This window comes from Sinocyclocheilus rhinocerous, unplaced genomic scaffold, assembly GCF_001515625.1.
Source record: "Sinocyclocheilus rhinocerous isolate Xijiao unplaced genomic scaffold, SAMN03320098_v1.1 scaffold110, whole genome shotgun sequence".
Taxonomy (NCBI): Eukaryota; Metazoa; Chordata; class Actinopteri; order Cypriniformes; family Cyprinidae; genus Sinocyclocheilus; species Sinocyclocheilus rhinocerous.
The window spans coordinates 1011409-1029641 of record NW_015639867.1 but is presented as its reverse complement, the minus strand read 5'-3'; the positions used below and the strand labels follow the sequence as shown (position 1 = coordinate 1029641).

At 40.3% G+C, this 18233-nt stretch overlaps 1 protein-coding gene across 1 annotated transcript in view; it reads left to right on the top strand.

Moving 5' to 3' along the window:
* Positions 1-2798: 2798 nt before the first annotated feature.
* Positions 2799-18233, top strand: part of LOC107752232 (polypeptide N-acetylgalactosaminyltransferase-like 6) — an 83518-nt gene continuing 68083 nt past the window's right edge. The window contains exons 1-2 of the mRNA XM_016568149.1: positions 2799-3200; positions 3499-3739. Of these exons, the coding sequence (XP_016423635.1) occupies positions 3605-3739 (135 nt within the window). The 5' untranslated portion in view covers positions 2799-3200; positions 3499-3604. The remainder of the gene's footprint in view (positions 3201-3498; positions 3740-18233) is intronic.

Genomic DNA, 18233 nt, shown 5'->3' with positions numbered 1-18233 from the left:
TGAAGGGACGCACAGTAGACAGTAAAACTCAGAGTTACAGAGTAGAATAAAAACAAAAGCTCATACCCAAAGGGCTATAAAGTCAAATCCTGTAACATGACAGTTACAGCCTTAACTGAATGTAAGATCTTGGCATTTGACCCCCAATTTTCTCCGGGGGTAATGCAGTAGCAGACCCTTTGGTTTGACCTTAGAGCTAACAACACTCCCTGTGAACATGTATTTGTGGCTTTGAGAGGCTGACTAAACTGGCTGTTGCAAATAGTAGTGAGTTGTCACACATCCAGTTTTAGAAATTACTCATGATGCAGCTGATGCATATTTCACAGTGTCATATGTTGATCTCTTAGCACCTTTCAGTTCAGTTTTAGTTCAGCCTTGCATGAGACACTGTCTAGAGATTCTTTTATTTATTTAGTTTTTAACCTGTGAGAGTTATAATAAGCAAAGCAGGGCCCTGTGCTCAAAGTTAGGGCATTTTTATTCATTTCTATATTTGTAGAGAGTATCAGTCAGTGGTGTCTGCACTCAGAGCAGAGGGATTATTTCTATCATAGTTTGTATAATAAGAAATACATTGTTTATTGCTGAAATGATATGTAAAAGGTAATTGCATTCTTGTTTCTATCAGAACAACAGTATGGTGCTGATATTACACTTCTCACCTTGTGAGCATCATAAAACCAGCTTTCTTTTTCTCTCTCTTTCAAAGCCATTTGCAGAATTTAATCTATGTGGAAGATTGAGATGGCTCATTCTTCTCTGTCACAGCCAATATGCTGCATCAAATGATTTGACTGATGTGCTGCACCATAATAATTAAGACAAAGAGCAGACATAGTGAATTCTTGCCTTGAACGAATGCTTTTCTCTAGTGTGAGTGCAGTCTGATGCTTTGGCAAGATATGTGCCATTGTGTGTGTGTATTTTTAGTTAGATTTTACATTTGATATGCATTTACAATTTGCTATATGTTTTCAAAGATATATTAAGTTTAAGGTTCTAAGTAGAGAAGCAGTCTCTTCTCATGAGACCAGTGGATATTTTTACATTGCCCTCAGTTACCTGCTTTACTGTGCTTGCCAATTGCTGTCCATGGTGCTGAAACAAATAGGCTGTGAATGGAGTGATGCAAATCATGGTAATCGTGGTTCTGTTACAGCAGCATTAATTATATATATATATATATATATATATATATATGTATGTGCTGTGCCTAATGGCCCCCTCTGTTGGTGGTTGGAAATTCAAACTGTACCAACACAAAGTTCATTATTTTTGTATATTTTATTTACAATAGCAAGGGAAAACAACTTAGTAAGATTGTGTATAATTGCTTTTAAATATTCAGGACCAGATCCAACCTAGTATTGACAAAATTCATGAAGCTCTGCAATTCACTTAGAAACATCACGTGATCCCTTGTGTATGCTGTCTCCATATGCTGTGCTGCAGTTGCCTTTGGCGTAAGCGTACCCCCACCCCACCCCATCTGTCTCCCTTTCATTCCCATCAAGTATAGCAGCATTCAATAATAAATAAACAGCTTCAAAGAAATGTGTGCTTCTTCAATAGAGTCCAATCCAAAAAAAAAAAGAAAAAAAAAGATCATGATCATGAGTCAGTCTTGATTGACTAATGCAGCGTGAGGAATTCTTAGAGTACAGCAGCAGAATTAATGATGCACAGTGAACAAAAGATTCTTAATTCATAGTAGCCTCCAAATAATTGATACAATGCTGATATGCTAAGTTTGAATACTAAAAACTACTAAAAAAGTGAATCTTTCTTTGTTTCTTTCTTTCTTTATAAAGCACTTTCACGCAACTACCGGTTGATCCAAAGTTCTGTACAATACATCTAAAATAAAACAAATAAGAAACCACAAAACATCAAAACACAATATAACAATACAATTGACATGGCTAGATAAAAGCTATTGACAAAAGATGTTTTTTTAAGCTGGTATAAATACTGGCAAAGAGGGCACAGCTCTAATAGAAGCCGGTAATTTGCTCACGGTAGTTAAAACTGATGTTAAAATAGCTAAAATAGCCAACATCAACACATAAAACGAACAGGGCAGACGGCTCGCCACACACACCGGCACCATCTTGAACCTCCATGTAATGAGCATGTATAGACAAAGCACAGTGTCACAAACAAACACAGAACACTAAAAATAATTAAAACTGAATAAATATAAATAAACAAAAGAAACTTTATTAAACTTAACTTAAAATGAAAAATAAAAGATTGCTGTGCATATTTGATAAATATTATATAAATATAACCTTCTGCATGTTACATGTGATCAAATTCTATACTTCACAATGTTTTTCACAGCGAACTAAGGTGAGTCATGTACAGAATTTATGCATATATTTCTCTAAAAGTACTGTACAAGTATTGCCTTGTTATATATATATATATATATATCTTATTAAATATTAATATCGTTACTTATAAAGCAATTAATGCATTTTATTCTTACAGACATCCAGAATTTACAGTAAAATCGCATATATATATACACACACACACACACACACACACACACATATACATATATATATATAGTAGTTAGTAGTTATCAGATTTTTTCATTAGTTTTCCTTTACTAACCTTTACTAACTGGTTTACAGTGTTTATAAGAGTCATTTCCAAAATAACAAACAGAAGTAGTCAAATTAGAGCTATAAACAGGGTTAATGACTTGAACGTATGAACACATTTGCGTTTAAAGATCAAGCAAAGCTACGGTTCACCAGCTCAAAGCAAAGCTAAGAATCGCTCACCTCTTTACTCTGTGAGCTCGTGTTGGTGTAAAGACTGCTGCTTCACTGTGCTGTCCCACACATCGGAAAGCATCGCCCGACTGCGAGGATGTTTTCATATTAATGCGCAGCACACGTGGTTTATAACCGCAATATCTAAAGCTGAGGGCAACGAGAAGTCGCCCAAGGAGGAAAGAGAAAGAATCCGTAAACCTTCAGTAGGTGGGAAGCGCGCGAGGGTTTTAATGAAGAGCACGAGACGGTTTCAAATTGTAGCTCGAGCGCATTGCCACAGATAAAAACGTAACGCTCGTCGTTGTTCTGCAATTATCGTCTCGGAAACGTTCCCCTTGAGTGTCTTCAACAAAGGAGAGGGGATTACCGAGCAACATATATGTCTCAACATGCAAATAACCCTCTACTGTAAGTCTTTTCATAGTATTGCTTACGCGCGTTGCGTCTCGCGTGACTGATACAAAACGAGCTCATCTGCTTATGTTTTGTCTTAGCTCTACTGGCTGTTGCAGAATTGTCTTAATTATTGATAATATATGATTGTTCTATAGAGTGTTCAGTTAATGTTTGCTTAATTACGCATGTCAGTTAAGAGACAGCTAGTGTTGCTCTCGAGCCCGAGATTAATACGCATAATAAGTCTGTGTTGCCCGCTTCATTCTGGAGTGTTTGTTTATATGACGCGGCGACTCTGTCTTCCTTGCAGGTGAAAGTTTGTCGTCTTCTACGAGGGGAGATAACGGAGCTCGAGTCCACACACGGCAGACACGCGTCTATCTAGCGCTGGATTGTGTCTCATTCGCGTCTTCAAAATGAAGAGAAGGCAAAAGCGCGTTCTGCAGATGGCATTTCTATTCATGGTGGCTTTAATTTTTCTGCCAAACGTCGGCCTTTGGTCAATGTACAGAGAGAAGAGCCTTATGAAGTCGCATGAGCCAGGAGAGCAGGTGAGTACAAACCTTTGACAGCTATGACTCTAGCATTTATAGGTTAAGTTACTGTCAATCAGATCTGTTGCATGCAGCCTAATCTAAGTAAATAACAAGCTTGGTTAAGCTTCAGCACACCTGGACTAGTACTGTACAGAAAGATATGCAGATTTTGATATATCACTTGAAGTGCTGCAAGTCATAGTAGTACTTCTCTCTGCTGTACTATATGGGTAGCAGGCGATGTTGATCTTTGAATAAAAGTTACAAACTGTTGTAAAGAAGAATTTCTGTATCAGCATTGATGTCTTAAAATGGCATTCAGTATTTATTCTGCCTCACATTTGTAATATATTCTACTCATTATTTAAAGGGTTGGAAAATGGTCAACATTATTGCGTTTGGCCATTTCTATATTGTTGGAAATGTTTAACGTGCCCAGTTCTACTGTAATCAAAGTTTTGCTTTTTACCCATCTGAGAGGTAATGTGCCCTGGAAAATGTAGCTTTTGACATCCTATCTTCTCCAGCTAACCCAACAGCACTTTGATTAAACTTTTAGAATACAAAAAATGCATATTTAGCGCCTTGTTCAGTTGTTAATGAATAGTTAACAATAGTGTGTGTTTGCCTCCCACAAGATTATGCATTTAGGAGCACTTAGAAAGTCAGCAGTTTTGCCTTGAGGGAAACATAAATCACCAGTCAAAAATTAAAGAACATTTTCTTGCAAGGCGTGCAGAAATGAAAAGGATGAAGCTCTATCTCATGCTAATATTCAATATTTATTGTTGATCTTCCGCTAATGCACTCAGAGAGAAGGAGAGAACAATTCATCCTCCTGAATGTTTGATCTTCAAGAGATTCGGGATTATAGCATAATTTTCGTAGGTTGAATTCCTTAATCACGTTTAGCTCTCAGAGAACAACATGGATAAGCTCATTTACTTTGCAACTGGCTGCTGCTTGTGATGAGAGGGCAATCAGTGATTCTCTCAGCCAGATGTCATTGTGGCATATTTAGTCCCCTGAAAACATCTTGCATGTGGAAAATCACTTGGGCTGGGTTGGCTGCACTCACTTACGTACATCGCTACTAGATGACGCTTTCTTCTTCTCAACATTACAGAGCTAGTATTCCCGTCTACTAAATTCCCTCTCTCCACATCCTTATGTCTGCACCCCTCACCAGCTGCCGAGGGGTGCTGTTGGTTCATTTTATTTCGCCCTTGGGTACCTGGTTGCTTTTGGTTTCTGCAACTGTGATGTAGTTCTAGCGCTCAAGGGGAAAATACTGAGTCTGTTTATTGCGTCTCGTAATTGCTCCTCTCTCATTTGTTTTGCCGGAGTTGCATGACTTTAGCCTTGGGCGAGCACAACTGCACAAATCCAGTCTCTTCATTAAAGTCAAATCAGTGAGCAGACAGGGCCAAAAATACCAGAGCACCTCATGCAGGGTGCTGTCCTTTCGCTCTCTGCTGACCTCCCTATTTATGATTTCCTCAAAGAGGCGCTGTCCAGGCAAAACAACCTCGGGAATTATGTAGATGCTTTAATGCAGTTAAAGCCAATTTGACAGGTAGGCCTTCACCCGGAAACATTCGCCAATGCTTGAGGTAGTGGACTCAATATGTAGACTCTGTCGTCTGAATATTTAATGTCGTCTAACAAAGTAAATCAGGCCGGCTATTGATTCTCCAGCAGTTTTTAAGAGAATATGATTAGTGGATTGAGGAAAGAGGATGGGGAGGGCAGCGCAGGGATGAGAGCTGCGAATCAGACTCAATCCCCTCATGTCACACACTTTCCGTACTCAAAAGGAGCTTGAGTTTACCAGCTCAATAGAAAGATCCCAGTGCCTGTTATTGTGCACCTGTCAGATCGGGAGAGATAATTGACAGCAGAGATATTGTGTCAGTAAGCCCCCAAGAATCCCGGTGAATAAGCCCGCCTTGTGTGTCCTCTTTTATTATCCGATAGCAATTACCCATGATTGAATCAGCCCTCGGATCCCAAAAATCCTCCCTTAGCGATGTTAAGCGAGGTTTAACAAAATAGCGATGGGAAGCGTAGACTCCTCGCACTGGGTCCCTTTCTTCTGGGAAGACGTGTGTTGAGTTTTGTCCCTCCTTCCCCATCAAAATCTCGGCTTTCTGTCCTTTGGGAGACAATCATGTTGAATTAACTGTGGCGGCCCACTCCTGGCGCGGGTAAACAGCATCTGTGTACTTCGGTGGGTGGTGCGCGCAGCGCCAGTGCTACGAGATGGACGTGTGCTGATAAGCGTGTGTCAGGACTGATAACCTTCCCTCAGCTCCTAACAAGAGCCCACCGTTGAGCATGACATTGCCCAGGAGCATTATGAAGAGGCTGTCTATGAAATCCTATCTCGCCGTACCACTGCTCTTCAGTGTGTTGACAACAACGGGGAGTGCAACTCTGTCACCGATAGCACAGTGGATAACGAGAGCTTCGTCGTTGTTAACTACCTGGGGTGGAAGCACGGCGGAGGTGGAGGGCAAGGTGACCTCAGACTCTTTAAGCTTCCCTGGATCAAGTTTTTAAGCTGACCATGTTTATGTCATTCCAGGCGAAGGAATATTATTGTCGCTTTCCATTTGCCAGCAAAGTGACAAAGGGAAGAGAGATGTAGTAATTGCAATTACCCTCAGTGTCATACTAGAGAGATACATTATGGTAATGCACATGTCAAGCTGACGGTGAGAGCATGGGTGAAGAGTGCACCAGATGATTTGAACTGAATTGTGGTCAGCGAATGCAGAAAGATCAAACAAATAGTATTGTAGAGAGGCTAGAATCACCAGAGGATGAACACTGTATAAATCTTGTCAGGAAGCATTATAAGCATTCCTTGATGAGCAGCACCGTTCGGTGTGACACAAGGGCAAGGTTCAGTTTAGAAATGGAATGGGTTTGATGATATACAAGTAAATGGCCACCATTTTGGCCAGAGAAGGAATGAGTGTTTTTCTCCTCATAATTTCCATTTTGGCTGAATATAAATTAAATTGTGCTGTCATGAGGGAGGGGGTCTTAGTCAGCGAAGTGATCCGTACCAGGAGAGATGATGTAACTGAATATTCCACCTTGCAGTGATAGTGTCCAGATCTTCAAATCTCATAGACCATATATCCTTTCTCCACTATCGCATGGCATTCTGTTATCGAAAGTCATCAGCGTCACATTGTTTCCCTATAATTGCGTTCTTCCCAGAAAAAGGGTAAAGATAATTGGATTTCTTTGTGTACGAAGAAAAATGTCTTTGATGCCTGGGTATTTTTACTTTGGTTCATGTGGACTAGCGTCACTACATGCACAACACCGTTGTAGTATTCCAAGTCCAAGTTCATATTTTTCTGAGGATTTAGACTTGTCCTAGACTCTGACTCGAATGACCAGGGCTACTTTTCCCAAAAGCATCGTAAGCCAAAGTAGATTGTAGATCTATTGCCACCAGTGGTCACAATGCTTTTGAGAAATGCAGCCAAGGTCTCCACTACTCATAACAAATATGATTTTAGACTTGGACTTGAGATGGACTTAAGTCCAAATTCGGTCATGTCTGGAATCAAATTCTAACCCTCCTTCCTTCATAGACACACTTTGCTTCCATGTTAAACATTCTGCTCTCTGTCATTACCACCTGCAGATGCACTTGATGGCCCGTGCCCCTAATATGAACAGCGGCATGACCCTCTCGAGAAAGAGAAAATTTAAACTTGATTACTCTGATGTGCCTCATGAGGTGAGGATGGAGCAATGTCTCGGGCTGTTCACTGTAGCTCCCAAGAGTAATGCACATTTCATATTGAGAGGTAGCCATATAGCAGAGCAGGGTAATATAAAACCACTTACTCTCAGGCTCACAAAACAAAGGGACATGGACCTTTCCAGTCTTGTGTGTTTGGCACCTCCATTAAGATAATAACACTATTACAAGAGATTGAAAGCCTCTGAAGAGCTCTTATTTTACTTCACACACACACAAACACACACACACACACACACACACACACACACACAGGTTTGTTTTTGTGAAAAGTGGGGACATCCCATAGGCGTATTGGTTTTTATACTGTACAAACTGTATGTGCTATAGCCCTACACCAACCCTACCCCTAAACCTACCCCTTACAGGAAACTGTGTGCTATTTCAGATTTTCAATACACTCCATTCTGTGTGATTTATATGCGTTTTGAAAAGTGGGGACATGGGGTAATGTCCTGAAAAGTCACCTTCTCCTTGTAATACCTATGTCATACATTTGTCATTATACAAATTTATGTCCTCATTTGTCACAAAAACGCGCACACACACACACACACACACATTTATAATGGCCATGGCCATGTGCATATTTTTAAGTGTAGGCCTATACTGATTAGAATGAATTGAACTAATGTACATTTCCATAGTTTATGAAAAAGTGTTTATCTGCTGCAAAATAGCCCTTTTTCGTTTATAAACTGAATGGTTTGTGAAAAAAACTATTTAGCATTATCTGACCTCTGTATTCAGGATTACTGCACACATCTGTTCAGACCTTTTTTTATTGTAATATTATAAAACAATGTAGATCCAAATCATGTAGCTGTCTTCCAAAATATACATAGTATGGCAGATTCTATTCATAATTACAATATGTAACACACAAATCTAGGTTGCTTGCATTATTGTTAACAGAACCTTTTAAACAGAAAATATAGCTCATACTGATCAGGGCAAAAAGGCCTGATCGGTTGGTAATATGTACTGCATGTGTAATGTTAAAATAATAATAATTTGTAAATAAATAATAATTTAATAATAATATTAAATACTACCTTTCACACAGACTAAGCTGCTTAAAATAATTCACAAAAATAAGCATGCATATTAAACCGGCATCTGGATAGTAGTAAGTGAGATTACAGGTAAACATAATAGCCATACAAGTATTATGTATCATTATGTATGTCAATGCTGTTATACATTATGTAAGTGTCTGTATGCAGCAGTGTGTTAATCTTCTCTTTATTTGTCCTGAGGTGATCTGAGAGCTCTTTGTGTTGAATTATGGCCGTTTGAACTGGCAGATTTCACTGACTCCTCCACCCGAGTGATTGTTATCTAAGGAAAGTGAGGTCTGTTATATTTTATGGCTCCTCTTTGAGCGTGTGGAGATTTATGGCATTAAAATCTGCTGTGTAAGGTGATATTGGTCATTGGCAAAAAATAAAAAATAAAATACAGTAAAATTGGGCAGCCGGTTTAATGGTGTAGCCCAGTAAAGGATGTTATCATCAGACCTGGGGGATAGTGGGTGATTATGCTAAATGTGTGGCTAATGCACAATTTAGAATCAGCTTTTGGTCATTTTTCCACCATCAGATGGTTTATTTAAGCCATATATTGGCTGACCAGAGAATAAATGTTTAAGGCTTGCTGGCATGCATTGTAATTTACCATAATTATTGGAAACCGTGGAGACTATTGAAGAAGTTTTGAGGAGTTACAGAAATTCAGAGCATAGTTATGAATTAATGCTTTGGCAGAAAAACCTGGCATTTGGCTGCAGATCTTGTTTAAAACAGGAAGCAGTCAGTTACATTTACAGATAGAAAATTAAAGAAGCTTTTCATATCCTCAGTGAAAAAGCAGGACTCAAGGTTATGTCATTTTTAAATGATTTGTATCTTGCTGTTTATTCATGATCCAAGCCTCAGCCCCTCTCTCAAGGTTAAGGTGGAAAAGGTCATGTGAAGCAATGCAGTTCTTCTATTGTTAGAAGCGATGATTTACAGTGCAATCAATCTAATCTCTGTGCATTTAATCGACTTACATGCTCTCTTGAGCTTTCATTTTTGTGGAGTAATAATATCACTCCTATGTTTTCTCACCATATAATCACACTGAGTTCAACTGATTCTCAACTGCAGTGTCTCACACTGTCTCAGTAACATTTTGTTTTAAATGATTCACTAAATAAAATTAAAATTAGAATTGCTTGTTATTGTCTGTGACTTTGAAGAAAAGTTGAGTAAGGTTAGAACAAATATATATATAAAATAGAATAAATATAATAGACCTGTGGGAAACGGTTCAGTTTTTCTAAGAGTAATTGATATTTCCAGATCTTATTTCAACAGTGAGACTATTTCAAAGTAATTTCATGAACTCCAGTGAATGTTTTACCTTCTTTCCATTTCAAATGAACTTGATTAATATCTTTTAATATTGCGAGAAATCCTCCAGGCTTGTTAGAGGGTCTCAAAAAATAAATTTTCTAATTCATTTATTCTCCTTTAAAAATGAGCTATTTCTCCTCTCTCCCTTTGTCTCTCTCCTTTCCCCCTTTAATTTATTGCACACAGACCGTAAAAAAAAAAGTCATCTGGGTTCACTAACAAGAAAGACCTTGATGCTTATTAGGATATTTTTGAGTCATTTTGAAACATTATCCAATTTAATTAATGCCCCACAGAACATCTTTGATCTCTTAATGGGGAAAATAGGCACTGACTATGATGAATGTTTGCTAGGTGTTGTCAGTGAATCTTTATTAGAGGCTGGAGGTGTCTTTCCATTATGCTAGATGCTGAATTAATCAAGGATTAACCTATGTTCAGCAGCCATACTGCACAGCCAGACAGATGATAGAACTAGCAAGGGAACAGCTTGAGACCAATCACACCACTGTAGGGAAAACTGAGACAGATATTAGTCTGTAAAGTTAGGAGCAACTTGCTGCCCACAGCGCCAATTTATCTTGAGGTAAGGCCAATGTATGTGCCGCAGAGGAATGGATAGGGGGTGCTGAGGGAGGAGAGGTATACAGCAAGATGTGTGACAAAAGAGGGAAAGAGCAAACCGCTATTAGTGGCATCAGCACCCTCAGAGATTTGCACTGACCTGAGGTCTTATACATGTGTGCTTGCTTTTTCGATGTGGGTAGTTTGTTTGTCCACTCCTACTAATGTACATGAGATATATTTTATTTTTATTTTACTTTATATGTAGTACCTTGGTTTTAAGGATTTTTGACATTTTTAATCATTGCATAACAATTAGAATGAACAACAGGGCCCTGTATGAACTTGCCAAAATGGAGGAGTGGAAGATCCAAATTCCTCTTCATGTGATTAATTATCAACATTATTTCAAGACTTAAAAAGTCCTAGTTTGCCTTTCCACAAATCAAGGCCTTAAAAAGGTCTAAAGTCAAAACAGAAAGTCTTAAATTCATAAAGTCTTGGCATTCAATGCCAAAAAAATCATCCTGCATAGTTTTGTTTTGTAATACAGATATCTAAAGGTCAAAGACGAGACATACTATTTTGGTGTTTGCGTCAAATTAAACTTACAAAAGTTATTCTATATACATAGAAAGTGTATTAAATAAAAGTAAAGTGTCTACTTTGCCAATGTCAAAATATGTTTGAAAAATGTTTCCATCGTCATTCAGTGTAACAGGTCAGAAAATTTACATATTCTGACCTGTACTTATTAAAATATATTGAAGAAAAAATTATCATACTAAATTGTATTATATTCTAGATAATTAATAAGTTTTTGGGGACTGCACTGTGATCCTTAAATATCATCAAATAATTGTTTAATATAAACTGTTGTTACACTGAATGACATTTTAGTGGGTGTCTTGTGTAAAGCATGGGAAAAATTTATAATAATGTATGAGGAAAAAATTAAATTAAGCAGTACTAATACTAATACTTTTCAATTCTTTTTTTTTTATATAAAAATGAATCAGAAAGTAATGATGATCTGTTGGATGTTGTATTGATAATGATAGTTCACCCAAAAATGAAAATTCTGTCATTAATTACTCACCCTCATGTCGTTGCAAACCTGTAAGACCTTCATTCATCTTTGGAACACAAATTAATAAATTTTTGATGAAATCCGTGAGCTTTCTGACCCTGCATAGACAGCAATGCAACTGACATGTTCAAGGCACAGAAAGGTAGTAAGGAGTCCACGTGACATCAGTGGTTATGAATTTGATGTTATGAAGCTACGAGAATACTGTGTGCAAAGAAAACAAAAATAACAACTTTATTCAACAAGTTCTTTTCTTCCATGTCATTCTTCGACACACATTCATGAGAGTACCATGCGTGTGGTGCTGATGACACAGGAGTCGGCATTCTGATGTAGAACATCCATCTCTCTTAGCTCATCGTCTGTATATTCTGGTTCAAATAAGTAAGGCGAGGCAAAAAATTGCAAGTCATCTTTTCTGTCGAAATCTTCAGACATGTTTACCAAGTCTGTGTTATGTACAGCATGCGTCCTCTTCTGCTTGTAAATAGAATGCTGGCTCCTGCGTCAGCAGCACCAAATTGTTGAGTAATGTCACATGGACTATTTAACAATGTCCTTACTACTGTCACACTACGGTGAGATACACGCACGAAGGCGGCGAAGATAGATGCAAATAGTCTTTAATATTCCACAATAGGGCAAACACAGGACAGACAGGCAGGATGAACATGTAGGGACTAAGTAGACCGGACAACAAACAGAGAACAGAACACTACCAATATAAACTAATATAGTGGAGCAAATGAGGATAATTAACCAGACATACCTGAACTAAATGATACAATCAAACATGAGGGAAAACTGGGTCACAGAACACATGAGGAATAAAAACACAACAAAATTCCAAAGGGGTGTGACAGTTCGCCCCCCCCCGGAAGGCGCGACCTTGCGCCGCAGGAACAACAAATGGAAGGATGGAGGGGGACTTAGGAGGAGGACAAAGGAGTGGATGTGAGATGGTGACAGGGGATGGCAAAGGGCTGGCAGGAAGGCAGGCAGATAAATACTGGAGGAGGTTCGGGCAGAGGATGGACACCCGGAAGGAGGACGACGACAAACATAGTCCAGGGTGGAGACAATGGAGGGAGGAGACATTTTGGAGGCAGAAGGGACCAGGGCAGATCAGATGGAGGTAGGAGGCAGGGAGAAGACAGAAGGGAGCAGGAGAAACCAGGCGGGACCCAGGCCGCAGCCATGAAGGTGACCCACAATGGAGCCGACAGAGGGAGAAGCCATGGTGGAGGAAGGGCTGACGGCTCCAGGGGGCTGACCAACGGCAGTGGAGCAGGTGGTGGTGGAGCCCGAGGCGGAGATGGAGATCCAATGAGCCAGGACGACAGGGAGGATCCAGAGTGCCAAGGCGGAGCAGATGGCTCCGGCGACCGAGGCGGAGGCGGGGATCCGGAAGGCTGTGGTGGAACCAGAGCGACAGAGGACCAAGGTGGAGCCGGAGGGAAGGAGGAGCCTGACAGAGCCAGAGGGACAGAGGGACGAGGTGTAGCCGGAGGAGTGGAGTCTCGAGGCGGCAGATGGTCGACAACAGACCAAGGCGGAGCCGGAGGGACGATAGAGCCCGGCAGAGCTGGTGGACTGACGGGCCACGGCGGAGAGGAGGGAGCTAGGAGCCATGGTGGAGCCGCTGGGTCGAAGGGCAGAAGCGGAGTCCGGGACTCAGAGGCTGGAGGCGGAGACAAGGGATCCTCCAGCCATGAATCCAATGGAGACTGGCAGACCCGTGGCCATCCCACCGCACAGATGGTGGGCTGAGGTTGAGCAGAGGAGGTGATGGTGAGGACTGGTGCAGAGGTGGTGGGAGAGGGAGGCTGGGCGGGATTTCAGGATGATCCGGGGGCTTAGGAACGGTGTGTGCTGCCCACACACATCACAAGGCCACTCCCAGCACCGGGAGTGCCAGTAATAGGGGAACGACCTCCGTGGTAGTTATCACACAGTCAGATAGTTCAGGACAGATAGACAGTTCAGGGCAGGCAGATAGTTCAAACACGAAACAAAAACAAAACGCGGGGAAATACGCTGCGTTACTTTCACTTTTAGGTCCGGTCTTCTGTCACGCTATGGTGACATAAACGCACGAAGAAGATGAAGATAAATGCAAATAGTCTTTAATAAATCCACACAAGGGTAAATCTAGGACAGAACAGGCAGGAGACACATGTAGGGCCGTAGTAGACCGGACGACAAACAGAGAAGAGAACACAACTAATATAGTGGAGCAAATGAGGATAATTAACCAGACACACCTGAACTAAATGACACAATCAAACATGAGGGAAAACTGGAAAACTGGGTCATGAAGATAAATGCAAATAGTCTTTAATAAATCCACACAAGGGTAAATCTAGGACAGAACAGGCAGGAGACACATGTAGGGCCATAGTAGACCGGACGACAAACAGAGAAGAGAACACAACTAATATAGTGGAGCAAATGAGGATAATTAACCAGACACACCTGAACTAAATGACACAATCAAACATGAGGGAAAACTGGAAAACTGGGTCACAGAACACATGAGGAATAAAAACACAACAAAAGTCCAAAGGGGTATGACAACTACCTTTCTGGGACATAAAATATTTCAGTTGCATTGCTGTCTATGCAGGGTCAGAAAGATCTCGAATTTCATCAAAAATATCTTATTTTGTGTTCCGAAGAAGGTCTTGGAACGACATAAGGGTGAGTAGCCTACTTAATGACAGAATCCCCCCCCCACAGAACAAGTTCATATTTCAACTTTAGTGAATAATGGCTTAAAATTTTGTCATATCATATGACCTTGGAATAGAGGTCAAATACTATATTTTTTATTGATTGATTTGAATGATTGTTTTTTGTGGTTTGATAGAAATGTAATAGTCACATAACAGCATATGGGTTTGGAATGGCATGAGTATGAGGAAATAATGGAAGAACTTTCAACATTTTGCTTTGGTTTGTAATAAATGACCCAGGTGCATCAGTATATGTTAGTTTGAGGACATCATAATACTCCTAACTTTTTATGCCTCTGAAGCTATTTTTCTGTTCACAAAACTAGGCAAGTTCTACTATTTACTATTCAATCAAATCTTGAAGGATAAAGTCTAGCCTCACATTATTTCCTGGTGAGTATTCCATTTCACTCTGAAGTACACCACAATACGTCAAATGCATTGCTGATGCCATTTGAAGTCACACTTGTTTTATCTTAGATTGCCGTTAACAGACTGACTATCTGGTATCAGTTTTGGGTGTGCTGCTGCGACTGCATAACTGTCTTGAAGCCACATGCAGCACCAGCAGTTGATCCTTTTGAAAACGTGGCTTTGTGTTACTCAAATTACACTTCAGCTCTCTATTGATCGGAATGCTGGCTGCAGCCTTCGCGTCACGTAGTGTTGTTATTAAGCTAATTTATCCTTGGAATCACCGAGTAGAAAGTCAAATTAAGTGTGCAGTACAGTTAAATTACCTTTCCTGTGCTCAATAGCTTATGCATAAATATTTAGCCACAGAATCCCTGTGCAGGTCTACATCTGCCGTGTTGCCAACTGTCCATAATGTAGAAATAAAGCACAGCAGACACATGCATCAAAGCCCTCGTTGACACCTGGCTGTTCTCACAAGCTCTCCGGGTCATTAGAAGACAAGCTCCTTCTCTCCTCAGGCTGCTGTTCTTTGCTTTCCTGTTATTTTTGACATAACGTGAACTCATAAAGTCCATCCTAATTACACTTCACTCTTAAGATTAATGGCCGATTTCAGCCAGATGCATCTGCCAAGTTTATCTTTTTCCCACACGACTGATGGATGTTTCCGTGTCTCCTCGAGATTCCCCGAAGCCACTGGACGGAGGTTTATTAGTCAAAGAATTGAAACGGGCGCAAACACCCTCATTCGGCCTTCACAACACGTCTGGTCCTACTTGAAAACAATTTCTTGGCTGAAGCCGAAGTGATTTGTCTCACCTTTTTGTCCCGAATTAATTTCCTTTCACTCTGTTCTCCCGCGATGATCATTGTCTGTTTCTGTGTCGGTTCAAAGTACTAGTAGTTGCCTTTCTTTTAACTCTGCGCTCAGAGGACATTTCTCCTGCCATTCATGCCACTGCTAATGTAGGATCATTACTTTAAAGAGAGATTTAAATGGCCCTCACCTTGAAGGTTACATCTAAAGGGTGTTGTTAAACTCTACCTGGGTGAAAAACTTGATGATGCTTTGAGTGAGTCCCATCTCTCAATCTTACAAGGCCTCTTATAGCACTAATGGTGACATGAGCTGATAATTACTTGTTGAAAGTCTTTAATGTTCTCCTGATGTAACCTCTCAGTCCATGTATTGCTTTAGAGATATTGCAGATCTCTTCTTCCCCCCCTCACTTCCAGGCCTTGTACATTGTGGTTGTTGCTTTGATGCTGCAGCTTTATTGATATAAATCTTTGTTGTTGCTCTCAGTTCAGCTCCAAGCTAATACGGAATACAACTTTTTTGGCCTTATGTTTTATTCTTGTCTGTAAAATCATTGGAATGTGACCTAATGAATAGAGACTATGAATAATAAATAAAAGACTATAAAAAACACATTTACAAGGCTGTACACTACCCTTGAGCAGAGAAGAAAGCTTTTAGATGTTTATCAAGTTCGTAGTTGTTTTAGATGGACGTTTTTGTATATCAGAGGCAGTTGTTGGCTGGTGCAGGACCACCCTGAAGTTTGCGATTTTACATGTACCATTTTTGCTTGTGAGCTTTCTAGTCACAGTTGTTTTTGAATCAGTAACTTGAGCTGTAAATGCCATGTGATGCAGGTGTTTGTGCATAAAATATGGTTCTGACACTTTTTTCTTTTTTTGCCTAGACCATTTACATTACTAATGTATCCAATGGCATCTAAAATGTAATCAAAAACTTTTTGAGATATACAAATGTTGATCTGTTTTCTAGGTTAATCAAATATGTTCAGTGGCGTCACATTTATTTAATAAATTTTCCTGATTTGACATTATTTATTTGTTTATTTGTATTTTATACATGTATTTGTCTGTTATGGTTTTCATTTAGTTAGGTTTAGGGTAGGAGTGGGGTTATGAGCTCAAAATATCATTATAATAATAAAATAGAGCTATATATAACAAATTCAGTATATGTAATATAAAAAATCTGTAATGATTTAGTTTAGGGATAAATTCTCACTATTAACTAGTTGCTTATTAGCATGCATGCTACTAACATATTGACTGTTTATTAGTACTTATAAAGCATACAGTATATTAATGTTTTATTCTACATGACCATATTTTAGCTCCCTTAATCTTAACCCATGCCTAAACTTAACAACTACGTTCCCTTTCAGTCGGTCACTCCGAGTCACGTCGGTGACTGACGAATTGGGATCTCGCTTAGAGAGACCAATCCACTTCGAGTGTAATTTGTCTGCTATGGTTTTCATTTTGTTAGGTTTAGGGTAGGAGTGGGGTTATGAGCTCAAAATATCATTATAATAATAAAATAGAGCTATATATAACAAATTCAGTATATGTAATATAAAAAATCTGTAATGATTTAGTTTAGGGATAAATTCTCACTATTAACTAGTTGCTTATTAGCATGCATGCTACTAACATATTGACTGTTTATTAGTACTTATAAAGCATATATTAATGTTTTATTCTACATGACCATATTTTAGCTCCCTTAATCTTACCCCATGCCTAAACTTAACAACTACGCTCCCTTTCAGTCGGTCACTCCTTGTCACGTCAGTGACCGACGAATTGGGATCTCGCTTAGAGAGACCAATCCACTTCGAGTGTAATTTGTCTGCTATGGTTTTCATTTTGTTAGGTTTAGGGTAGGAGTGGGGTTATGAGCTCAAAATATCATTATAATAATAAAATGGAGCTATATATAACAAATTCAGTATATGTAATATAAAAAATCTGTAATGATTTAGTTTAGGGATAAATTCTCTGCCTCACGTGTCTGGGCATTAAACACGCTGAGGTGGCGTTCGCGGATGAGTTATGTTCCCATTGCGGGAAGATGACCATCTCAGAGCTGCGGGCCAGGCTCCGTTTCCTCCTGGGGGGCGGAGCTTCATTGCCTCTGCCGCGAACTAGTGTTCGTCCTGGCGGCCGCCGAGAGGGTAGGGCTCGAGTGGAAACCTCCACCGCGTCCCTGGCCCTCGAGGTTGGATGATTGGTTTCTCGGGGTGGCTCGCACTGGTTCTCAGCGCCCCGCCTCAGTGCCTTTCTTCCCGGAGGTGCATGAGGAGCTCACCAGGTCATGGACGGCTCCTTTTACTGCCGGAAACCGACCTGCTGGTTCCTCCTCCCTCACCACCCTTGGCGGTGGTGCAGCTAGGGGGTATACAAGGGTCCCCCCCGGTGGAGCGGTTGGTTGTGATGCAATTGTGTCCTAATACCGCCTCCACCCGGTAGGGCGAACCATGCCTACCCTCCCGGGTCTGTAGGTACTCGTCTGGCCTGTCCAGCAATGCTTATACGGCCTGTGGAGAAGCTGCCTCAGCCTTACATGCTACGGCGTTACTGCAGGTTCATCAGGCCAAGGCACTGAGGGACCTGCGCGAGGGTGGTCATGATCCGGAAGTTCTGAAAGAGCTCCGAACCGCTACTGACCTCACGCTCCGAGCGACGAAGGTCACCG